At 40.8% G+C, this 27,004-nt stretch overlaps 1 protein-coding gene across 1 annotated transcript in view; it reads right to left on the reverse strand.

Annotated features, from left to right (window-relative positions):
- Positions 1–2,379: 2,379 nt before the first annotated feature.
- Positions 2,380–27,004, reverse strand: part of Grem2 (gremlin 2, DAN family BMP antagonist) — a 113,739-nt gene continuing 89,114 nt past the window's right edge. The window contains exon 2 of the mRNA XM_048357638.1: positions 2,380–6,026. Coding sequence (XP_048213595.1) covers positions 5,519–6,025 — 507 coding nt within the window. The 5' untranslated portion in view covers position 6,026 and the 3' untranslated portion in view covers positions 2,380–5,518. The remainder of the gene's footprint in view (positions 6,027–27,004) is intronic.

Raw genomic sequence — 27,004 nt, forward strand, 5'->3', positions numbered from 1 at the left:
GGGGATTCTGTGCCTCTAATTGCTTTGTATATGGTAAGTGAAATAGCCCTTAGGCAAATCTATCAGCAAACTTAACTTTCTGTGAGATAAAATGGAATTTCTGTCGTTTTTAATTTTCAAAGTCATCCATATTCTTTTCTCTCTGTTTCCTCTCTCCTCCCAGGCACTACCCCAGCAGACATCCAAGATCACTATCATAGTGTTCTCTTTCCTTTTCAGGGCTGATATACCCATCTCATCAAATCTTATTCCCTGGCTTCTACTGCAAACATCAGTGCTGCATAGTGTACAGCAGATTCCTCACCTGAATTGCCCTTAGTTGGAAGAAAGCATGCCCCCTTTCAAGTATGCCCTACAGGCTGTGATTGGCTACTGCAGGTGACAAAGTTCTACTTCCCCCTTTCTATTTAGGGCAACTTTGAAATGCCATTTTTAAGCTCCTCCTGGGATCAGCTATGTTCTCATTTAGGACCAGATTGCTTTTCTCATTGTTCAGTCTGATTTTTCTCATGTACTTCTAAACCTTGTTTCCAATAGATATGCTCAGAACTCTGGTCAGAGATTGGGAAACCAATTTAAGATAAGCATTGACATGGTAGGTGGCGCTAGGGAGCATACTTTAACATCCTCATCAATGACACAGAAACACAGGGACTGCCACTGCACATGGCAGAGAAAAAGATCCAAAGGTTCAGAGAAGGAATACCAGAGTAGATTTGAGAATAGAAGTTCAAATGGTCTAATCTCGGAGTTAGTGAATAGAATATGGTGTTTCTGGAGGCAAGATAGGTAGGCTGAGCAGTCCTTAATTCATACCCTCAAAAGAAATAAATGACAGATGATCAGAGTGAGTGGGCACTTTCTCAATCAAACTTCTCACCTGGTTTCCAAATAAGACACAGACTACATTAGCTAAACCAGTGCCTAATCTTTCATGAGTAAGTGCTCTGCAATGCTAGGGACAATCCATTCCTTTCCCAACTCCTCACTCTTTAACTTGGGGCTTCTTGGGGATCACTTATAGAGGTAAATCTTCTTTGAAGAAAGGGAGAATAGCCAGCACTTTGGAAGATTACTGAACATAATCTACATGGTATTTATACCTAGAGACCATAAGCCACTGTGGCTTACTACCACTGGGACCTATAGACTTGACTGGAATTGGAGCAAAAATCCTACTCTCCGTCCACTGCCTCATGAACCGGCCGACTAATCCTTTCCCTCTTGTCTGCATAGGTAAATGGAAGGAACAGTCCAAGTAGATTGATTCTTTGACCATTCAGAAAGAGTTGGTACAGTGTGAGGGGCAAGTAGATACTCTGAAACTGCTCTCGACCCCAGCAAAAACAGGACATGAAAACCAAAGCCAAATTCCAAAAGGAATGGGGAAAAACTCAACAAAACTCTCATACTTTAGTGCTGCAGTAGTCTCTGTCACATTTCAGAAATGTAGTAGCCCCAGTGGCCACTCCCACCCTCGGGGTTGCTTTCTTTGCTAAAGCACATTTAATCTGGAAAATGTGGCTTCTTCCATATGTATCAAAAAGTGGAACCAGATGCAATCCACCTTTTTGTTAGATGATCACCCATTGTGTTCATGATGCTATTTATTTACAATTTCATTCCCTTTGACAATGTATAGACTTAAAGGATCTGTATTTTACAGTCATTCTATACAACAGTACATAATCAGTGAATGGTTGAAATCATGTGGTAGCACCATATGAGAGATACAAGAGCAAACATGTAAGAGTTCTTGGTAAGCCTTTACACAATGTACATAGGGAATTAGTGACTAAATTTATAAAAACTCAGAAGACTTCTGATACCAGACTAGATGGGGTACTCATTTCCTTATGTCTCCTACTAAAATTGTGTGTGTGTGTGTGTGTGTGTGTGTGTGTGTGTGATAATAAATGTTTTCAACAGACATAAGAAGACTAATGGTAGAGGAGAGAAGTCAAACCAGGCAGGTGTCTCAGGATGCAAAACACAGTATGGCAATGAGTCCTAGTTTGTTCCTTCAACTGAGTCTTCTAGGCTGAGGACTATAGAAGCCAGTAATGTCAGAACATACACAGATATAAGCAACAATGGAAACTGATTTGTAAGTTTGCCTTTGGTAAACTGGCTGCACTATTTGCTGGTGTAAGAAGCCAGAGGCTTGAAATTTGGTGATCCAAGGGAGCAAAGTTAAGGGGTAAAGAAGGATTCAGAAAATGATGTAATAACTCACAAGCTTTAATTACATTATAATTTGGTCTTATTGTTCAAATGTAGATATTAATAATCAGTGACAATGTTTCAATTGTTAAATGAGCTTGCTAAGAATACATACATTCTGTATTATTCACTCAATGGCAAAAATTCATTTTAATTGACTTTGCTACATAAAAATCCATAACCACTTTCAGACAAGATGGATCTTTCTATCCTGTTTTCTAAGCTAAGATGAATTATTCATTATGCAACTTGAATTTAAATCCTTTGACTACCAGACAATAAATTAACTGTGTGCAAGTTTATTTGGGTTTTTATCCTTTATTGGTAATTGAGTTTCTATTTCAGGCAGATAGTTAAAATGGCAGAAAAAATGGAAACACTATGAGACCAGGACATATTTAAGAAATGCTAAAACCTGTGAATAGTAACTGTAAAGTTGAACAAAATTCAGGGAAATTTCTGGATCATTGAAGAGACCAGTGTGGCACACTGGCTATAAAAAAGAAAGTGGAACTGACCATAAAATTCTATGGGAAGTAGCTTTTCCAGGTTTCCGCATTCATTCATTTTTTTCATTCGTTCATTCTTCCTCAGAGAACACAGTAAGAATATCCTGTAGGGCTGGAGGAGTGGAAGTGGCATGAAGCTTGCAAGTCTAGGATCGAGTGCCTCTCACTCCTAGCACTCTGCTCCTTGCATGCCTGATTCGATTCTCCTTCAAGATACTAGGTCCTTAAAGATATCACATGTCAGGGACAGGCAGACTGGAGGAGCTCATGTCGCTAGATCAACACAATCTGCACACCGGGCTTCTTTGCTGGTCATCAACAGAAGCCCAGAATCCCACATTCATGGCACATCACACCAGGATCACATATAATCCTAGAGTATCTTTATTTGTTCTATAATTTAATAGTATACCTATAAAATAATTATATTATACTTATAACTTTTCTTCATTTATAAACAAAACAAAACAATTAAATACAATTTGAGCCATTAGAAGGTAAACTTGATATATAGGATACCCCCAGAAGGAGCCTCAGACTGCAGCATATCACATTGCTTTCATTACCATGTCTATGATTGGGTTCAAAGAGAGAGCTCCGGCCTATAATCCACGAGTTCTGGCTTAATCCTTCTCTTATTTGTGTAAGTTCTGCATTAACAAAATGATAACATTGGCCTTGTACTTGGATAGGAGACTTCTCTTCCTTCCCTTCACATTATACTCCACCAGTTCCACTGAAACCAACTTGGATTTCCTTCCTTCCTAGATTTTCTGCTATGTTTTTTGCACTAAGTCAATTTTGAAGTTTTCTGCTAAAATCACAGTTCTGATATTAGATACCCTCTTCACTTTTGTCTCCATCCTCAGGCTCTTTTACTAACTTATTTGTCTTCATTTTTGTCTTCGGATTCTACCTGCATATGCTTATCTCTGAAGTCAAGACCTTCCCCCTTTACAAGCAGCACAGTTCACGCTTGGGTTTTGTAGTGTTGGAGAAATGAGAAAAATACAAAACTCATAATGCAGTAACAAGCAATAGATCAACTTGCACATCCCATCACAGCCATTTCCTCTTCAGGTGATGAGTTCTAGACACCTCATCACTGCCTAGTGACAGAAAGCCTCAATCACAGAACAGAGTGAAGAGGGTCTCTCTCACATCCCAGGAAAACCATCCCTTTGAAAGTACACTGGCTTGCAAATTACCAGTGAAAGTTATTTAGAGTATGCTGATTCCTCCCCATGGCATCTCATTCACATTTGTCAGATTCTATAAACATCACTCACAGAGAGGCCTTCCTGAGGTGACAGCGCAAAGGGACTCAAAGTGAGTATATCTGCAAGAAAATAAATTATTTCAATTCTCTTCTATGAAGAGATCACAACAGGAGAATTTTGATAAATCATTAGAAAAAAAAGACAGTTTAGTGATTGCTTATGCTATTTGAATCTTTTTTTTTTCTGAAAGGAAGCTAGTTATTTTAGGAGGGACTCTTCATCTAGATTACTCTATGTTCGTTTTTACTTCCTCCAACACCCACAAGGGGATCCAACTCCTCACATTCTCAAATATATTTAAGCAAGAAGTAGATTTTGCTTAGTGTCGTGGCAGCAAAATAGTACGTTTTCTCAACCACTTGGGCATATTAAATATTGTAAGAGCTTTGGGTTGGGACTTCCTACCCAACACCCATCCACCCCAATCCAACTTCTACAACAGTGCTGCTGTTGCATCTTCAATGACATCATGTTCCAAGCACATCATGACTCCGCCCACCTCCCTGCCCTGTCTAAATTGGGTACAGGACTGTTAGCCACAGGTCAGGCAGTTCCGGAAATACCTTGTGTCTTTTCAGCAGGCCATCGCCTGCTCTCCTCCCTACTCAGAATGGTGCTTCTAAGCCAGAGGCAAGGCATGTGAAGCGATACAGGGAGAGGTCTATAGCAGTTTTAACAGCTCATTACAATCTAGGTCCATTATAAAACCAGCGTTAACATAGAGGGCCTTGTGTGTAATCACTGTCTACGTGCAGCGGTAGTGCATGCACGCCAGATTTCATCTTGAGTGCACAAATGGGGATGGGGACAGAAGGGAAGAAGAGGTGGTAATACCGGAAGAGGGTGGGCTTGGGTTACTGTGAGTAAAGTTCCCCAGTGTAGTCCCCTTCCTGATCCCCTTGGCTCATCAGATCTTGTAGATATTAGGCTAGTTGGAGACGCCATATCCATGGATATCTCCTTCCGGAACTCTCTACACAGGCACCGCAGTAGCCGTTAAGGACAGCCTCCAAATCGCGAGAAGGAACATCCACCCCGAGAGTTCCATTGGCCCTCCCCTTGCTCCCTCTCAAGAAGACTTTTGGTCAGAGAAGCGTGCCTTCCTCCAGGCGGGAAGAAGGGAGCTGGCATGGAGAATGAGACCAGGGCAAGGCTCGCTTTTCCACATGGTGCAAACATTTATGCGGGCTTGTTAGTGCATCGCCTGAATGGTCCTCTCCCACAACTGTCCGTGGTCTCCCTGCCTCATCCACCCGGCCCAATTTATAGGCTGGCTTTGGAGACATGAGTGGGGCCTAATTGGGGTGGGAACACATCAGCAAAGCTCCACTTGGGTCCTTGTGACCAGGCCACCTTCAGCCCCAGGAGAGGTACTGAGCCATGGAAGGAGGGGAGACCAGAGAGCGTGTCGGTGAGTGAGCTTCAGGGCAGGGACAGAGGCGGCGGCAGTGGCGCCCAGCGGCCAGGGTGAGGTGCTGAGCTGCGTCCCGCCTGGGGGCCCGGTGCTCACTGCTTGTCCGAGTCGCTCAGGTTCACGGACATGCACCTGCACTGCTTCACTTTCTGGATCTTTTTGAGTCGGAAGGGCGGATCCTGGCCGGGGCAGTCGAGCTCCACGATGGCAGAGGTGAAGCGGTGGGGCTTGCAGAAGGCGCAGGACTGGAAGGACTCCTCCTCTTTCTTCACATGCCGCGGGATGTAGAACGAGTTGCACTGGCCATAGCAGAAGCGGTTGAGGATGGTGCGGCTGCGGCAGCCCTCCTCGCTCACCGTCTGCCGTAGCGACTGTGTCTTGCACCAGTCACTCTTGAGGTACTTGCGCTCAGTGACCACCAGGGCCTCCTGGCTGGATGCCAGTACTTCCTTGATCTGTTGCTGCCATCTCTCAGAGTTGTTGCTGCTGCCGTCCTTGTAGGGCGAGGGGATGGCACCCGCAGGTCGGTTTTTGCGGGTTTCTGTTACCTTCACCAACAGGGCCACCAGGAACAAGGACAGAGACAGCTTCCGCAGCATCCTGTGACAAGAAGAGTTAGATGGTGGTTAGGAAGAGCGAAGGAGTACAGCTTCCAGCGGTTTCCTTTTAGTGCTGGTGGCTGGGTGGCTCCAAGAGGCGTTGGACTTAAGAAGTGACAAAACAGTAACCCTTGGAGACATCTCAGATACCCCCTGGGGAGTGCACGGAGACCAGGCGGTCAGGAAATCACTTTTAAAACACTTTTGAAAACATATCTAAGTGGAACAGATACAGAGAAATGAAAGCAAATGTCCTTAGGCGATGATTGCTCAAGGGCAGGGGGTGGAGGTCCAACCAGCAAGCACCAAGGCCTGAGTTCAAAATCAGGCTTAATTCAAAACTCCCAAAGAGTTTTACATTTTTAGCAAACACTGGTGGCACATGTCTGTAACTTTAGCTACTAAGGATGCTAAGAACCAGAAGTCGGAGGATGACAATTCAAAGTAAGCCAAGCAGAAAAGTCCTGTGAGAGTCCATCTCCAATACCAGACATAAAAGGCAGGACTAGGAGGCTGGCTCAAGGAGTAAGAGCATTAACTGAGCAAGTAAGCCAAACAAACCTTCACAATAAATAAGGAAATCAATTGATTGATTGATTTTTGCATTGAAAATCACTTCCTAGTTCAGAATTTCATTCAAAGCCTATCAGTTAAAATCTAAATAAGCACCTTAAAAGCCAATAAGATACATCCAGGTATAATGTTCCCAACAGCACAGAGGTCAGGCAAAATAGATGACATTTGATAAAATGAATAAAATATATGAGAGAAGTTGAGTGCTCATGCCTGTAATCCTAGCTATTCAAAAGACTTCAATCTGAGGAACAAGGTTTAAAGCAAGTACTAACTGGCGCACTTCTTACCACCCATTAACTAGCAAAATGCAAGGAGTAGAAAAATGGCTCGAATGATAGAGCCCAGTATTGAGTGGGAAAAAATATGCAAGAGTGCAAGGACCTGAGTTCAAGCCTCAGTAGCAGCATTAAAAGGAAGGAAGAGAAAAGAACAGAGGAAGAGGAAGTGTCAGCACAACTACTGACACTTTGAGGTTAAGATTTAAAGTCTTTTCTTATGCCACCTTGGTTCTACACATGAAGTATATGAAAATGAACATATTTCTAACACAGCCACAAAGCATGGGGTATTGAACCATGTTTGATATTTGCAGGAAGATTGTGACCCTAATTGTGTCTTAGAAAGAGAATATCTTGATTTCTCTTTCAGCTACAAGTTTGCAAGTCTCAGCCAGGAAAGAGTCTGACCCTTAACCCCTCCTTCCATTAGCAACCTCAATGCATAGGCTCCAAACTGCACATTTACCTTCAATGGGCTTTAGTTGTTGTCAGAGAAAAGAGAACTCAAACACAGTCTGATCAACTGGAAGCAAAATCACTTCATGTCAACATGAATAGACCTTCTGGTTAGATGTATTAACTGAAATAATGTAGACTCTAGGAAGGACTCAAATAACATAATTCCTTAGAAAGAAAAAAAAATGAAGGCCCAACAAAACAAGCATCAAGAAATGGCTACTTGCAAGAGGAGGTTGGGGCCAAGGAGAGAGAGGGGTACACAAATGAAGAGAAGGAGGGGAATACAGTCAAGAACTCATTGTACATACTGCAAAGTTTTAAAAAGTAAAGCAAGTCAGATGGGGGTGGGGGTGAGAATGTTGAAAGAGATGATACCAGTCTGTAATTGCATTCGTGAACTACTTTGCTAAATTACAATCCTTTGTACAACTTAAGACAATACAAAATTGGGAAGAGTGAAAAAGATATAAATAAATATGCATTCTTTGAACACTTTAGGGTACCTATAAACACCATAAATCCACGCATAGAAGTTATATCTCACAAGAACCTAGAGAAAAAAAGCAAAACTCCCATATTCAGGAAAGAAAAAGATGATTGATAAAATCTAGGTGACTAGAACCAACTCAGACTCTTCTCTTGCATTTCATTTCTTTTCTCTCTCCTATGTGGAGATAGAACCTCTCACATCACAGAACAGTAAGTGGGCAAGAGCTGGCCAACTTGCCATGGTGGCTGTTAGCAAGGGTCCTATGTCTTTCAGGAGCACTAAAGCAATTCAGATCATAACAGCTACTCCACTGGCCTTCTTTCATGCTGGGTTCATGGGAAAAGTGCCTGTGCCTACCTCTCTCTTCACTTCACCAAGTACGGGCTTCAGGGGACCCACCACAACCTGAATGAGGCCCTTCAGAGTTTTTCTCTGTCCTGAACCACTTTGCTAGCCAGAGAAAATGGCTGGCATAAAATTAACCTCTCAGGAATGTGGCTAAGACTGCCAGGAATGTCAGTACAAGGATATTTCATTTTACTCTCACATCTTGGATTTGGCTTCTATCAGAAGAAACTCATAAATAAATGCTGCTGGTTTTATTATCCATCCTTCTGGCCTGACAGTCTTGTCAATTTGCAAGCAGTGCCAGGCCTATAAATGCTGATGGCCTAAGCAGAATGGGTTGGCCAAAGTTGATTTTGCAAAAAGAGAGGTAGTAGTGAAAGTATTTTCCCCTAAGTAAACACTCTGGATTTGGCCTCTGAAGAAATCAGAGCAAGAGCTACCCAGGCCAGAACTTCACTGCCTTAGGCAGGAAAAGAATCACAGACCCCTTACTACCAGCTCATCTTAAAATGGTCAAAACTGGAGTTGGAGCTATGTAATAGGACTGGAACAAGAAAGCTCCTGATTTCTAAAAAAATGTATAGCAGTGCTGAAACATCCATCCCAACATATATGCAAATGAGCAAAGAGCAAAGGCCAAGGGTGCAATGAGTTTGATAATCTCTCTTTGACTGACCTTGTGGACTCTGAGAGGCCAGGTAGAGGCAGAACTAGGCTGTGAGTGAGGAATGAGATGCTACTGAAACACTTTCCTCTGACCTAAGAATTCTCAGGCATCTTTGAAAGACAACATTCAGGGATCAATATTCATCTCTAGGCACATCTGGGATAAACTTGCTTCTACCACCAAAGTAAAAGAACTGGAAGCAAACAATGTTTGAAATAAAAACCTCTAACAATGTTAAACACCAGAGATTACTTTTCCAGTTTTAAACAGCAACAGCCTCAACCACTAAAGGTTCTTCAATTGCCATTTTGATTCTGAAAGCTGGGATAATAGTGGTTTAGTTCCCCTAAGAGAGAGAGAGAGAGAGAGTTTTTCCCTGGTTACAAGACCATCCTCCATGCCTAAAATTGTTGGTGCGTAAGCGATTTACCTCCCCTGTAACTGTAAACTACAAGTGCAGCAAGCTACAGCACAGGAGTCAAACCCAACCTGAGTCTAGTTTCGCTGATAAGGTTGTATTGGTGTGTGGTCAAATCTATGCAATTACATTTTTCCTCTGGATGCTTTTGCAATGTGAGGCATGAGTAGTGGAGTGACCATAAGCCCACAAGGTAAAAACATATTGACTATTTGGCTTTTTACAGAATGGTCAGGTTTACTCCAATCTTTTTATTTCTAATTTAGTGCTTGACTTTTAGCAAGTACTTTCTTTCTTGTTTGCCACAAAAAGTAGTTTTCTTTCTTTCAAAATAAAAAATCTTGAACTTTTTAGCATGTCAAAAGTAGAACAAGGTAGGAAATAGAACAAATCCTTTGTACTCACCAGGAGGATAAAAGCAAGATTGCTACAGTCTCTTTTCATTTGTGAAATTAAAAAATGAATATGTATGTTTATATTTAGACAATGTTTCAGTCTCCTCCTTTTCCACCCCTTCTTGTACCTTCAGTGAAATGGCCAGCATACTACCATCAATACCTAACCTTCACTGCTCGTGCTTTGGGATGTGTGTGTGTGTTTATGCAAATAGTAACACAATATTCTATATCAACTATGTTTTTCAGAAATATATGTTCGTGATTTTATTCATGTGGATATTTGCAGAAGTTTATTACCACTGCTACAGTAAGCACAGTTTATTCATTCAGCTTCCTAAGAACAGGAGCAATTCTTCTGCTTTTCCTTTTTTTCCAAGAGAGCCACATTAAACAGTGTTTGTATGTATTTATTTATGCCCATCTGCTGAAGTTTTTTTAGAAGAGACACTGAGTATTGTACAGTACATGTGCAATATGAGCTGACAATGTTTTTCCAAGTTTCTTTCCAAGGAACTGCTCCCATCTTCTCTCCCTTGAGAGAATTTCAGTCTGGCTGCTGAACATACTAACACTCAGTGTTACTAGATTTATTATTTTTTGCCCATCTGACAATTTTTAAGTGGCATCTTGGGCTTAATTTGCATCTATCTGATTATGAAGGGTTTGCAGAGCAAGATCAAATGCAGTGATACTAAGACTTAAATTTTAGGGCTGATTAGGAGGGATGGCAATTTATTAAGTGAGAGAATAGCAAATTATTAAGGAGAAATATCAGAAGTTCTAACTAGGAATCTTCTGAAATGTCTCAAAAATAGAATGTGGTTAACAAATTCAAAGCAGAAAGAGCAGCGCATGATGCATGACTCAGAAATGTGAAATCCAAAAGGATCCATTTCCTTTTCCAAGTGGTATGGCCTGAATGGAAGAGTGACCATCATTTGTTCCCAGGGACATTCAATTTCATCTGATTTTTTTTTTCAAAAAAGACCTTCAACCAAAGAAGAAATGACACTGTAAGTATGCACTGTATGTTCTGGAGAGCAAGGGTGTCCTGTGGGGATCTGTAATCGAGGTTCTTAATCTCCGAGGAAATGGTTGAGATAACTTCAGAATGGAAAAAGTGAGAGTCAAGATGGCAGCAGTGAGCTTTATTAATAAGGAAATGGATGGAAAGATCTTTCAAAGAAAGCACATGTGTACAAGATATTGCTTCTGTCTGTGCTATATATTGGGAACATGGGAGAGAATATGATTTCTGGGCCTTGACTTTCCCTGGCTTTCTTGAAGGCCTCTGTGCCTTTCTGTAAAATGGATACAATAGCACTTCTCACACCCTATACCATGGTGCTATGAGTTGGAATGAGGCATAGAAGTCAAGCCATAGTCTCAGAACTCTCAGAGAAAAATGAACTATGAGATTTATTTGAAAGGAAAGAAAAGAATTTTAAAAGATTAAGAATTTCATAGCCAGTTACATGGTTATGTGCCATCACTAGTAAAACATTATTTTGTTTCCAAAAAGAGATTTTAGGCTATTTCCTGAAGACCAGTAATGTGCACAGCATGGATTCCACATTGTGAGGGCCCCTTCTACCACCACCAAGCAGAGTGACGTGTGTTCCAGGGGATCCAAAACAGCAAAATACCATTTTATGGTGTGTACAGTGTGTTAGCATTTCCCTAGCCTCAGGTCCTCAGCTCCTCCCACTAGACCCCAGATCCACCCATACCTAATGAGCCACTCCTACTCACTGCCTAACTACTTCCCCTTTACCCCCGGAGAGAGAAGCTGCCACCTGGATAAGGTGCAGACGCTATGTAGCTCCCTCTCCAGTGGGAACTATGGCCCCACTAATAAACCTCCTTGTGAACCTTCTTCTCCTGCCTGTGATTATCTCCGCATGGTCCTCTGGGATGGCCAGGACCTATGCTTTCATTGGTGCCGAACCCAGGATAGGTATCCCGGTGGATTTGCTCTCCCATTTCCGGGGGGTCCAAGCTGCCCCTGGGACCTAATCTGCTGTCCTAAGCCCACCCAGAGGACCACCGAGATAACTTCTCCTGACCAAGCACTCTACTTCCATCTACCATGACAATCTACAAATTCGCCCTCACACCCAGGGTAAGTAATCATCTAACCCGAGGGCTCAGATCTGACTTTCTGATTTCCCACAGGGCCACAGGGCTGTGGCCTCAGGGCCACACTAAAATTCTTGGCACCAAGTTCTGAGCCCCACTCCAAATGACCATAGCATAGGGCCACAGGGCTGCGGCTTCAGGGCCACACTCCACACTCAGTCCAGGACATAGTGATTGAGGTGACGATCCCATTGCTGATAATATCCTACATTTCAGCTGACCAGAGTAATACCGGGGATGCTTGATATTTAACTCCTCAGCTCTGCTAATCACTTACCATGGGAGGGGCACAATCATCCACCACAACAGATTTGAAACTCCAACCAGGGTGAGTGACCATTAGCCAGGAGCTTGGATTTTTCATAAGGCCACTGGGCCACCATAAATCTTGGCTCCAAGTTCCGAGCCCCTCTCCCAGGGAAGGCCACAGGGCCGCCGACCTTAAGCCACTGAGCTAGGTCAAGGGAATCAGCAATTGTGGGTGTTTGGAGTCAACTGATCTCTAGTTCATCTCCGCTGGTGACTCATCAAGTGGGGGACAGTCTAAAACGCTTCGGGAAAGCTGCTCAAGTTTGAGCCCAATCTTATAAATTTGGAATATTTTACAGGATTTACATAACTTATATGAGCGCTCGGGCAGATGGAATTCCTTCTCTCTCTCTTTCTCTCTCTCTCTCTCTCTCTGTCTCTTCTCTCTCTCTCTTTCTGCTTCTATTTGTTTCACAAAGAAAGGTTTTCTGTTCTTGTTATTGATGTTTTTTAAGTTTGGAGATTCGGTTAAATTCTGCTTGTTGTTGGATAAATCCTAAGTTTTCTCTAGCATTGACCACATGGTGAACCATAGAATTGGTTTTAACAAGTGCCATCTTGGTTCCATCAAGGTTTCAAAAACTCTTGGAGGTGGAAGCCCACGCATCCCCTGGGTAATTGGAGTGCCGAATTCCTGGAGGCTGGGCAGGGATGAGGAGACTCAAGCTCCGGGTAACTCTGCCCCCACCCTGAACTCTGTAACTGTGGCCTTGCAATTCAAATGTGCCTTGCAGTTCAAATGCTGGAATGTGTCTTGCTGTGAGCCTGCTAAGGCTCTGACCAGCCCTGCCGCCATTATGCCGTACCACATGTCTGTGTTCTGTTCGTGTCCTCTCTCCCATCTCCTGGACCTTCTCTGGTCACAGCATCCCACTTCAGCTCCCAATTGGAGCTGAACTGGTTTCCCAAAATGTGGCTTCTCCATTTCCTCGCCAGATAATCTGTAAAAATTTTTGTTTGCCGGAAAAGTTTTTTGTTTTCTAACTGACCACATGGTTCTAAAATATGGGCAAAATAATATCATTTTGCCACTGGAATTCCAGAAAACTTACATGGCCAATTTAAAAGAAAAAAAAAAATCTAAGCCCACCCCGAAGCTTGTGCATAACTGTCTGTATGTCTGTATGTCTGTTGGTAAAACATGTAAAAACTGGCATCATGGTTTCAAAGTTACTTGCCTTTTTGACTACTATTTTAACTTAAGTCTTGTGTTAAACTGATCTTTGCAGCCTGTGGGTGGAGTCACAGTGAACAGCCTGGAGGCAATCCTGACTCTTACCACCCTACTGTAAGCCAAAAGAAAAAAACCCAGGTGTTAAACCCAAACTGATCATGTTTGGGTGCAAGCAAATGGGTCTAAGAAAAACTCCAAAAGGTTCAAATATACAGCATGTGTGTATAAGTACAATGATGTAAAACCAGTGTGTTATTCTTTATGTCCATCTATGCTAAAAGTCAAGTGTACATCTGATCCTGACAATTCTTTGGTATTGACTAAGACTTTGCTTCTCCATTTTTCTCTCCTGTGCTCTCATAAACTCTTTAAGATCAAGGGACCAGAGTCATTTTGGAATGAGTGTGCAAATGTGGCTGCTAACCTCAATTTTCCTGACCCAGGATTAATATTTTGCTTTATAGGAAGCAGGTCGACATGTGTGCTAGCTGCATGGACTGTGGCAGCCCGTGGCTCCAGGAAGCTGCCTCTACAGTCTGCTCCCAAACTTCCTGGTTTCACTACGAGTGATTCCTTATTCTCTCTCTCTTGCAAAACTGCTCAGGGAATCTAGGAGTCACTGGTGATCTTCCTGTGAAGATTTTGACAGGCCCAGAGTGTTCCTGCCCTGTGTCTGCCGCGCCCCCCCCCCAAGATTAGAGTTGGGCTTATAGCAGTCCTATCATATCCCCTGCCTGTGGTTGTCCCCATGCTATCACCGAATCTCATCTGAGTACTCTAGATACTGTATATACAGGGAATGTCTGCTTGGTCTTTCTATGTCCTTTCTTGCTTTTTATTTTCCTTCTCCAATTTTCTTCTGAAAGGTTAGTTTCCCACTGATATTTTCCCCTCAAATTCTGTCTTCCTAGTCATCATACTAAGAATTTCTTCAAGATTAACAACTAACTCTCTGCCCAGGACTCTGACTCTATATTCACCTGCTAAACCAACATTCCCCACATGAAGTATAGCAGCCCAAATCCTATATGTGCCCACTCATCTTCTCCTCCTCTGAAGGTTCTCTTGAAAGAACTGAACTTTCATCCTTTCAGATAGAAAACTGAAAGAACAAACTCTACTCACATACTGCCTGCAAGCCACCTTATTCATTCTCACTCGAATTTCGCTCATCTATTGGATTCTAAATTTGCCATACACTCTTCCACATAACATAGAGGAGAAAGTCATTCATCTAAGGTAACTGGTTATCCCAGTATCCTTGGAAATGATTGATACAGATTTGGGCAGTAATGAAATGATGATGAATATGATATAAGATGTAAGTAACTTCTAGAAAAGAATGCCATTCCTAGATAAAAAGAAACATGCCAGGAGCAATTACTACTACATGTTGCTCTGTGGCTATGCAAGGATTTAATGTTAGAGACTGTGGTAGCCTCCATGAGATTCAAATAAGAGGTTGAAGTCTATTTGTAGTATAGAGCTTAATATGGAAAGAAAAATTTCCCCTCTATGTTGTTACTGGAGCTTAAACTCTGGGCCTTGTCCTCTTACTTGGATATAATTGCCCATGGATGGGGCTGTACTGCTTTAGCCATAAGTCAGTTTCTGGCGGTTGGTTTGTTAATCAGAGATTAAAGTCTTTTGGATTTGTCTGCCTGGATTGGGTCCAAATCTTGATTCTCAAATCTCAGTCCCTGAGTTGCTAGAATTGTAGGCTTGAGCCATGAGTGCCTGGCTCAATCTTTCCTTTTTTTCTGATTTTTAAATTATTTTTTCCAGTCCTGGAGCTTGGACTTGGGGCCTGAGCACTGTCCCTGGCTTCTTTTTACTCAAAGCTAGCACTCTGTCACTTAAGCAACAGCGCCACTTCTAGCTTTTTCTGTTTATGTGGTGCTGAGGAGTCAAACCAAAAGCTTCATGCATGAAAGTCAAGCACTCTGATGCTAAGCCACATTCCCAGGCCCTGTTTTGATTTAAAAAAATTTAAACTGGGACTGCCAGGAAGACGGCGGAGGAGCAGCAGAGCCCTAGCTGAGCTCCCTCCGACATCGCAGTTTTCTCACCCCATAGAAACTTTTACTCCTAGAAAGACAGCCAGAGTAAGTTCTAACAGTACAGGGATTCTGGCCAGGAAGGAAAAAATCGACTTTGCTCATCTGAAAACGCAGATTTGAGCTCCAGGCAGTATCCCACTGCCACACCAGTGCCGGTGCCGGCACAGTGCCTGGCACAGCAGCCAGCACTCCACGCGGCTAAAGCACACAGCTTAGACCAGGGAGAAATCCTCCAGACACTGGCTGAGCACAGACGGGCTGAAATCGCAGAGAAAGCGTGAGTACCCCATGAAAGATATTCTCACTCGCACCCACAGAGCAGCTTCTGGAAGGTAGCCCTTCCCCCACCACCAGAGCAAAGCGCCATCTTTGTCACTAGCATAGGGTCAGACCACATTGGAACTAAAGCGGGTCTGGGGAAAGCGAGGACAAAGGAGCCATCTTTGAAAAGGGCAAGAGGGCCCGAACAGTGAGAGCCAGCTCCGCCCAGGAGAACGCCCCTGCCCAGGCAGGAGGCGCGTCCTCGGCCACAGCTTAGCCAGAGGTCCCCCCCCCCGCCCGCCTGAATTTCGAAATTTAAAGCGAAAGCAGCGAGCAGCTACCGGCGGCACGGAAACATCAGACGGGGGAACAAACAGTTCCTGAGACAGTTCAACGGTCCCATCGCAGAGGAAGCCCAATTCCCAGCCCGAAACAGAGCTGCATTCCATAGCCACCTCCGCCAAGGAGGCCGCCCTGCCCAGGAGGGAGGAACCTCTCCAAGGCAAGCAACTCTCAGCTGGGTAAACCAGGCCAGAGGTGCCTCGCCCTGCTGAGTCCACAGCCTATTCAAAGCCAGGCATTAAAGGACTCGCTCCCACAGCAGACAGAGGAGCCACGGTTCCCGAGACTGCTCACGTCCCCAAAGACAGAGGACGCCCAAGGCCTACCTGCAAGCTGTGCGAACCTCAGAGACCCAGGATTGCACCAACAGGGGAGAAGGGTCAGAACAGATCCACCCCCTGCAAACTGAAAGCAAGTCAAACCAGCCAGTCAGGAAAATAGACTGCAGACCATTGCAAGGAAACCAGAGACTAGTGAAAAACCACCCAAACAAGAAGGACTCCATTTTTTTCTTCTCTTTTCAAACATTTTTTAAACTTTAAAAACATTTTTTTTAATTTTTTCACTTCTGAAACATTGTTGGTTTTTTTGTTTTCCATTTTTACCTGTTTGTTTTATCAAGTCTTTTTTTGTTTGTTTGTTTTGGTTGTTTGTTCTTTTGATTTTTTTCCTTTTTATTTTTTCTTTTTAAAATTATTTTTCTCTATTTTGTGCAACTGTCTTCCAGTATTTTTACTTTATTTCTCTCTTTGCATTCAATTTCTTTAAAAATTACTTTCCGATGAATAACACCTCCACTCTTTTCTGCTAACTCTCCATTGTCTATCTTTCCAACCTTGTTCTCTCTATTGATTCTACTCCTCTCCACATTTCCACATCATTGAAACTAAACCAAAATCATGCCCCCCCCCAATACATTTTACTCTTTTCTCTTTACTACCTCTAACTTACCCTCCTGAATTACTGCCTGGACCTCCAAGTTCCACTGACTCCTGGTTATTGGATAGAGAGTATTCCTGCTTAATCCGAGTGAATCAAAGGGGTTCATAGAGTAAACCAGACCTAAAAGAACTTAATATAAGAATTGCTTATAGGGTTGTAACAGTAAATAAGTAACTACTGAATACAGGGCCCAGGATCGGTTGTAATATTGAAACTGTATTTGTTAGGAACACCAAATCTAATTTTATAGACAGGTATACAAGTATCTGTATATAATTGTGAACTTATAAGATTTACACAACAGTGCTTGGTAAGGGCTGCTTTGGGTCTTAAACGGTGTTCACAGGTGCTTGTAGATGGGCATTCCAAATCCAAATGGGCAGAGGAAATACAAGAAAGATGGCTCACAATGGAGTCTCATCTCCCACTCAAAACAAGCAGCAAACAGAGCAGTCAATGATAAATGAAAAGATTGAATCTCTTCAGTCAATTATTCTAGAGCATGAGGAGGCAAAGCAAAATTAATGGAGAATTTCATGGCCTCAACAAATAGAAAGATAAATGAACTTCAAGAGTCAAATGAAAAGATAGCTACCCAGGTAAAAGATTTGAGACACAGCACTCAAAACCAAATTAATGAAGTAAAGAAGTCCATGCAAGACCTAAGAGATGACATGAAAATCATCAGGAAAGACCAGTCAGAAGGAAAAAAGATTCGAAATCAAGTAGCTAGCCTACAGTCCCAACTAACTGAAGCAGAGGATCGAATCTCAGGAGCTGAAGATTCCCTAGATTCTATGGAGAAAGATAAAAAAAATCAATACAAATCCAGTCTAATCAACAAAACAGATCGCTACAGGAGATTCAAGACACAATCAGGAAGCCCAATTTAAGGATACTAGGTATTGAGGAAAACTTGGAGAAAGAAGTTAATGGGATAGACAATCTATTTAATAGAATATTAGCTGAGAACTTCCCAAATATCCAGAAGGAAAGGCCTATACAGATACAAGTAGCATTTAGAACCCCAAACCAACCATACCAGAATAGGACATCCCACTTACACATTGTGATCAAAATAGAATCACTAGAGTACAAGGAAAGAATACTTAAAGCTGTTAGGGAAAAGAAAACAATCATATATAAAGGAAAAGCAATCAGAATTACCCCAGACTTCTCAGCAGAGACCATGAAAGTAAGGAGAGCCTGGAATGAGGTATACCAAACACTAAATGAAAATAACTGCCAACCAAGAATTCTGTACCCAGCCAAACTCTCATTCATAGCCAAAGGTCAAATAAAAAAAAGTCTTCCACAGTAAGGAAAAACTGGAACAATGTATCTCCACCAAACCAGCTTTACAGAAAATCCTGAAAGATGTACGATACAGGGAAAATAATCAAGATCCCAGTACAGACAGAGAAATGAACACTAAATAGTTAATATCAGATCAAGAAACGGGAAAACACAGCTTTTAACAAGATAGTAATAATGAAAGGAACAAACAATCATCTCTCAATCTAAACTCTAAACATTAATGGACTTAATTCTCCAATCAAACGACATAGGCTCATAAGTTGGATCAAAAATCAAGATCCATCTTTCTGCTGCCTCCAAGAGACACATCTATCCAGCAAAAGTAAAGATCTTCTAAAAGTGAAAGGCTGGAATAAAATCTGTCAAGCAAATGGCCCCCATAAGCAGACTGGAGTTGCAATCCTAGTATCAGACAAAATTGACTTCAAATTAAAAAAGGTAAGAAGAGACAAAGAAGATTACTACATAGTAGAAAAGGCATCTTTCCTACAGGAAGATATTACCATTCTAAATATCTACACACCAAATGCAGGAGCACCCAACTTCATGAAACAAACACTACTGACTCTAAAAACACTCATAGACCCAAACACATTGATAGTTGGGGACTTCAACACTCCACAATCAGCTCTGGACAGATCAACACGCAAAAAACTGAACAAAGAAACCACAGAACTAAATAATTGCATAGACCAACTAGACTTAATCGACATCTACAGAATATTCCACCCAGCAACAACAGTATACACATTCTTCTCAGTGGCACATGGAACATTCTCCAAAATAGAGTCACATCTTAGGGCACAAAGAAAATCTGTACAAATTCAGAAGTATCAAAACCATTCCCTGCATTCTCTCAGACCACAATGGAATAAAATTAGAGCTCAACTCAAACAGCTACCACAGAAAATCCTACAATTCATGGAGAGTAAACAACACACTGCTGAACCATCAGTGGGTCATTGAAGAAATTAAAACGGAAATTCAAATGTTTATGGAATTCAACCAAGATGAGGATACAAAGTACCAGCTCCTTTGGGACACAGCAAAGGCAGTACTCAGAGGAAAATTTATATCTCTCAGTGCATACACCAACAAACTGGAGAAACAACAACTCAAAAATTTAAGGAAGCACCTTAATTTCCTTGAAAGAGAACAACAAGCCAATCCCCAAGTCAACAGACAAGAGCAAATAATTAAAATCAAATCAGAATTAAATCAATTAGAGACGAAAAAAACCATCGAAAGAATCAACAAAACAGAGTTGGTTCTTTGAAAAAATCAACAAGATAGACAGACCCCTGGCAAACCTGACCAAAAAACGAAGGCAGCAGACTCAAATAAACAAGATAAGAGATGAAACAGGTAACATCACCAACAGAAATGACCGAAATTCTGAAAATTATAAGGGACAATTTTGCAAACCTCTATGCCAACAAATTCGAGAACTTGGACGAAATTGATGATTTCCTAGAAAAAATTCATGTCGCCAAACTTAACCATGAAGATTGAAACCTTCTAAACACACCCATATCCAGTATTGAAATAGAAAGGGCAATAAGTGATCTCCTATCCAAGAAAAGCCCAGGTCCAGGTGCATTCAGTGCAGAATTCTACAAGGCCTTCAAAACAGAACTTGCACCAATATTTCTCAAATTCTTCAATGAAATTGAAAGAGAAGGTTCACTACCAGACACATTCTATGAAGCCAGTATAACCCTCATCCCAAAACCAGGCAGGGACTCATCATGGAAAGAGGACTATAGAACGATTTCCCTGATGAACATAGATGCAAAAATTCTCAACAAAATTCTGGCCAATCAACTTCAACAGGTCATCAAAAAAATCATACAGCACGATCAAATTGGATTTATCCCAGGGATGCAAAGTTGGTTTAATATACACAAGTCAATTAATGTAATCCACCACATCAACCGGAGCAAGGTAAAGAACCACATGGTTTTATCTCTGGATGCTGGAAAAGCATTTGATAAAATCCAGCACCCATTTATGCTAAATCCCTGGAAAAATTGGGATTCCAGGGAACATTCCTGAATATAATCAAGGCAGTTTATGACAAACGAACAGCAAGCATAACTCTAAATGGTGAAAAATTAAACCCATTCCCTTTAAAATCAGGAACAAGGCAGGGATGTCCACTCTCTCCCCTGCTCTTCAACATAGTACTAGAATTCCTAGCCAGAGCCATTAGGCAAGAAGAAAATATAAAGGGGATCTAAATAGGAAAAGATGAAGATAACCTTTCCCTCTTCGCAGATGACATGATCCTATACATAAAGAACCCCATAGACTCTACCCCCAAGCTACTAGAGCTGATCCAAAACTTTGGCAAAGTTGCAGGATATAAAATAAACCCTCAAAAATCAACAGCCTTTGTCTATGCTAACAACCGGAAGACCGAGGCTGAAATCAGGAAAGCAACTCCTTTTTGCAATAGCCCTCAAAAACATAAAATACCTAAGAATAACCTTAACCAAAGAAGTGAAAGACGTCTTTGATGAGAATTTTAAAAGCTTGAAAAACGAAATTAAGTTAGAACTAAGGAAATGGAAAAACCTCCCATGCTCCTGGATTGGGAGGACTAATATAATCAAAATGGCAATATTGCCAAAGGCTATCTACAAATTCAATGCAATACCCATTAATATCCCAACACTATTTTTAAATGAAATTGAGGAAGCAATCCAGAAATTCATATTGAACAATAAAACACCTAGAATAGCAAAAACAATCCTAAGCAGAAAGAACAGTGCTGGAAGAATTACAATACCCTACTTCAAGCTGTTATATAAAGCTATAGTAATAAAAACAGCTTGGTATTGGCACCGGAACAGGCCTGAAGACCAATGGAACAGAATTGAAGACCCAGAAATGAACCCACAGAACTACGCCTACTTAATCTTTGATAAAGGAGCTAAAACAATAGTATGGAAGAAAGATAGCCTCTTTAACAAATGGTGCTGGTAAAACTGGGTCAACACATGCAACAAACTAAAATTAGATCCTTATATATCACGCTGCACCAAAATCAATTCCAAATGGATTAAACACCTCGAAATCAAAACAGACACCCTGAAAACATTAAAGGAAGGAGTAGGAGAAACACTTGGGCTCCTTGGTGCAGGACGGAACTTCCTTAACAAAGACCCAGAAAGGCTACAAATCAAAGAAAGTTTGGACAAATGGGACTGCATCAAACTGCAGAGCTTCTGCATGTCAAAGGACATAGCTCGCAAGATAAACAGAAAGCCTACAGACTAGGAGAAGATCTTTCCCGGCCATTCAATGGACAAAGGCCTCATATCTAAAATATATGCAGAACTAAAAAAATTACCTTCCTCCAAAACAAAACCGCAAAGAACCAATAGCCCCCTCATCAAGTGGGCTAAAGACTTACAAAGAGCCTTCTCTGATGAGGAAATGAGAATGGCCAAGAGACATATGAAAAAGTGCTCTACATCACTGCCCATAAAAGAAATGCAAATCAAAACAACATTGAAATTCCATCTCACCCCAGTAAGAATGTCATATATCAAGAAAACTAACAATAATAATTGTTGGAGGGGATGTGGTCAAAAGGGAACCCTACTTCACTGTTGATGGGAATGTAAACTGGTTCAGCCACTCTGGCAAGCAGTATGGAGATTCCTCAAAAGGCTAAATAGAGAACTCCCCTATGACCCAGGAGCCCCACTTTTGGGTATCTATCCAAAAGACCACAAACCAAATCACAGTAATGCCACCAGTACAACAGTGTTCATTGCAATGCAATTTGTCATAGCGAGAATCTGGAACCAACCCAGATGCCCCTCAGTAGACGAATGGATCAGGAAAATGTGGTACATGTACACAATGGAATTTTTTGTCTCTATCAGTAAGAATGACATTGCCCCATTTGTAAGGAAATGGAAAGACTTGGAAAAAATTATACATATGAAGTGAGCCAGACCCAAAGAAACATGGGTTCTATGGTCTCCCGTATTGGGAATAATTAGTACAGGTTTAGGCAAGTCATAGCAGAGCATCACAAGAGCCCAATAGCTATACCCTTATGAACACATAAGATGATGTGCTAAGTGAAATGAACTCCATGTTAGGGAAATGATTATTATATCACAGTTGTAACTACTTTCAACATCACATGTTGATCTGTAGCTTCTATTATTGATGATGTTCTTGTATCACCTTCCTGTGGTTGTACCTACACTATCTCTGTAATCTTATCTGAGAATATTGGAAACCGTGTATACTGGTATTTGAATTAGGAAATTGAAAGGGAATACCAAAATCGAGAGACACAGGGTAAAAAAAGACAACTACAAAAGCAATACTTGCAAAACTGTTTGGTGTAAGTGAACTGAACACCCCATGGGGGAAAGGGAAAGTGGGAGGAGGGAGGGGGATATGAGGGGCAAGGTACAAACAGTACAAGAAATGTATCCAATGCCTAACGTATGAAACTCTAACCTCACTGTACATAAGTTTGATAATAAAAATTTGAAAAAATAATTTAAACTGTAGGCAAACAAGACTGAGGTAAAGTTTGTAAATATACTGACTTAATACATACAATATCTACCCATCAAAATAAGAAGCAAATCACCCCTTAAAATGGGACATTTATAAAAGAAACTTAAATAATTGCCTTGATTCATTAGTAATTATTTTGCCAATTTATATTTTCCTATTATTTCAAAGTATTGTTCATTCCTCTTTCTTCCTTGGAACATTAACCTGGTATTTATTGTCACCTTTTGCCTTAACTGTAACAACTTTCCATTGAAAATAGTCTTTAATACGTGTTTCTCTATTCCTGAGGTTAAACAGGACTTTTTCAAGGGCTAAATATTCAAGGGTACTTTTAGAGGACTCTGTATTCAAACCTTCAACATGCACTTGCTCTTTCTTTTCTAAAATCTTGTCCTGCAAAAGTCCATAATTTAAACAAACAGTTGTTCTTCTTGTCCCTTTGCGATTTCCCTTCTTCTCCGTGACAACAGAGAATGATGTCTCCCATCCCATCTCTCTTTGTGTGCTAGTGCCTCTGCTAATTCCTCTTTCTAGACATAAAGAAAATCTGCTCCTCGAAACATGCATAATAAGAAATCACTTCACCAAGGTCATCTTTTTCAGGTAGGAAAGTCATTGAAATTTCAATGTTAAATAACTCTACCAGGTTAATTGCATATTTATGTTATTTTAATCAATACTAATAAGTAATTCATAAAAGAAGTTGAATAAACTTTTTAATATTTCATGCCTATAAAATAAAAATTAGTATCTATCTATGGATATATCAAAGAAAAATGCCAGAATAAAAAATAAGATCATTTTTAATGTAACACCTAAAGGCAAACTAAAAATGTGCATTGCAAGAAAAGAAAGGATGTAAAATGTTCTCCATAGGAGTGATCCTACATGAATTTTTTAAAAATGTATAATATGCATGCATAACTCTAGCATTTAAAACCTTCTGGAAAGATTTTTTTTTTCAAAATTTTATTATCGAACTGATGTACAGAGAGGTTACAGTTTCATACGTTAGGAATTGGATACATTTCTTGTACTGTTTGTACCTTGCCCCTCATACCCCCTCCCTCCTCCCACTTTCCCTTTCCCCCCATGAGGTGTTCAGTTCACTTACACCAAACAGTTTTGCAAGTATTGCTTTTGTAGTTGTTTGTCTTTTTTTTTTTTTTTAACCCTGTGTCTCTCGATTTTGGTATTCCCTTTCAATTTCCTAGTTCTAATACCAGTATACACGGTTTCCAATATACTCAGATAAGATTACAGAGATAGTGTAGGTACAACCACAGGAAGGTGATACAAGAACATCATCAATAATAGAAGCTATAGATACAGGGACGTTGAAAGTAGTTACAACTGTGATATAACAATCGTTTCCATAACATGGAGTTCATTTCACAAAGTATCATCTTATGTGTTCATAAGGGTATAGCTATTGGGTTGTTGTGAAATTTTTTTTTAAATACTCTATTTGAGATTATAATTAAAATTACATCTAATACAAATTTGGATGCCAATTAAAAAGATGTCAGAATTTAGGTACCTGTGGAAAAGCTGTTGGAGAGCAGTACACAAAAGCATATTAATATATATTATAAAATCATTTTAAATATGAGAATTGCATTGATAAGGAACACCCATGACCTCTGTAATGCGTAAAATATTATGTCCTCATGTCATTTTTTTTTTTTTTTTTTTTTGGCCAGTCCTGGGCCTTGGACTCAGGGCCTGAGCACTGTCCCTGGCTTCTTCCCACTCAAGGCTAGCACTTTGCCACTTGAGCCACAGCACCGCTTCTGGCCGTTTTCTGTATATGTGGTGCTGGGGAATCGAACCTAGGGCCTCGGGTATACCGAGGCAGGCACTCTTGCCACTAGGCTATATCCCCAGCCCCTCATGTCATTTTTTGAGGAAAGACTTAAGGCCTCATCCTGCTCTGATTCACTCACTCATATGTCTCAAATTTTCAAGCCTCTCTTTACTGGAGGTTTTAGTTGTTGTTGTTTTTTTGGTCAGTCGTGGGACTTGAACTCTCTGTTTGGGTGCTGTCCCTGAGCTCTTCAGCTTAAGGATAGAGCTCTACCACTTGATTCACAATGCCACCTCCAGTTTTCTGTTGATTAATTGGCAATAAGAGTCTCTTGGACTTTCCTTCCCAGGCTGGTTTTGAACTAAGAGCCTCAGATCTCAGCCTCGTGAGTGGCTAGGATTATAGGCATGAGCTACCAGTGCTTGGCTTTACTGAAAGTTTTTCAAAATACTTTTGGTTAATGAGTCCAGAGAGGACTGGAAAAACCAGTATTAAGTAATCTAATTGAAACAAGAAGTTTGGTTTGGTTGGTGTTAATTCTTAGGCATCCTGCCCTTTTCAAGTTAGCTCCTATTAACAACTGATGTTATATTTAGACAAATTTGAGGGCAAATTCAGGGCTCTCAGCCAAAGCAAACAAACATAATCAGAAACAAATAGGAGACTAACAACATGACAATGGATATTTAGTTATGGAAAAAGTGGAGAAAATACTGATAAAAGTGTATAAAGAATGAATATGAATACTCAAAACCTTCTCCATTTACAAGTACATACTAAGCAGCACTTAGTCTTGTGTATTATCAGATTCATTCACTCATTTTACATGTTGTGTATACTTTCTTAGGGCTTGATATACAATGAAAAAGAAGACATGAACTTCATCCTTGGAATCACACTTATACACACATGAATGACCTTGGAAATAAGAAAATACATAATTGGCTTTCTGAATAAGGGCACAGGGGATAGAAAATATGGAAAGAATTTTAGATGTTTGAGTTTTAATTTACTGAAATTATTAAAGGAGAACAAGAATAAGGGAGAGAGACAAATCTAGGTATTTACTTTGCCAGCTGTGATTGGAGCTTGTAGTAGTTGCAAGAAAAACAACCATTATAAAAGCAGGGGCAGAGGGTCTGCTGAGCACAAGGAAAGAAAGGGAAAGACATCTGACCTCCTGCTGTGGAGCTACATAGCCACCTCAGCAAGGGTGATGAGTTTTGCTTATGAGTAAGGAAAAGTGGGTGAGGATGAACTCTGTGAAAGGCCAGCTGTCCCATAGGGAAAGGCAAGGAAACTCACCCGGGTATCCAAGCAGAAGCTGGAAGAACAAAGGGTTTTAGAAATCAGGTGAGGCAATGTCTGAAGTCTGCATTGGATGGATAAGAGTGGGGAGAGGTAACTAACTGATGGAGGAGTTTCAGAAATAGTGAATAGGACCAGTACTGTAATGGGGAAGAAGTAAAGATGATAGTGTAAAATAAACCTTTTTTATTGTGTTTTGCAGTGTTGCTGATAAGCCATAATTCACCTAGCATTTAAATATTTAACAATCTATTCTGTGTGAGATAAGTGCAAAAACGGAAGTGAATAAAAACTTTTTTTTCTTTTGATGCTGAGGATGGAGTCCAAAGCTTTGTTCAATGCTAAGCAGATGCCCTACCATTTAACTACCCCATCTCATCTTGTTTTCTAAATGTTGTACTAAGGTATAAATTATACATCATCTAATTCACTAGCATCCAGTCAGTGGTTCCTAGTGAGCTCACTAGAAACCCCCAGATGAAACAGTCATTCTCTAGCTCTCTCTATACCCTGCCATCTATCCATTCCATCCCACCTCTGCTCTCATCCACCAACTATACCCTTGTATCTTTGTTTTCCAACTATGAATATTTAACACATTTTCCTTTTTATACTTTCTAAAAATCCATGTAAAATCATCCTGAAATGCTGAAAACAATATGGTAAGTACCAAGCAGATTCATGAAGCTCTGTCTTCATTTTCTGAGTTTTCTTTTGTTTCACAAATAATCTCTTTTGGGTAGATGCCCAAAAGTGGGGCTTCTGCATCATAGGGAAGCTCTATGTTTAGTTTTCTGAGGAAGCTCCATACCGCTTTCCAGAGTGGCTGAACCAGTTTACATTGCCACCAACAATAAAGTAGAGTTCCCTTTTGGACACATCCCCTCCAACATTTATTATTGTTTGTTTTCTTGATAAAAGACATTCTTACTAGGGTGAGGTGGAATCTCAATGTTGTTTTGACTTGCATTTCTTTTATGGCCAATGACATAGAGTACTTTTTCCTATGTCTCTTGGCCATTCTCATTTCCTCATCAGAGAAGTCTCTTTTTAAATCTTTAGCCCACTTGTTGAGGGGGCTATTGGTTCTTTGTGGTTTTGTTTTGGAGGATTTTAATTTTTTTAGTTCTGCATA

This window comes from Perognathus longimembris, chromosome 11 (assembly GCF_023159225.1).
Source record: "Perognathus longimembris pacificus isolate PPM17 chromosome 11, ASM2315922v1, whole genome shotgun sequence".
Classification (NCBI taxonomy): domain Eukaryota; kingdom Metazoa; phylum Chordata; class Mammalia; order Rodentia; family Heteromyidae; genus Perognathus; species Perognathus longimembris.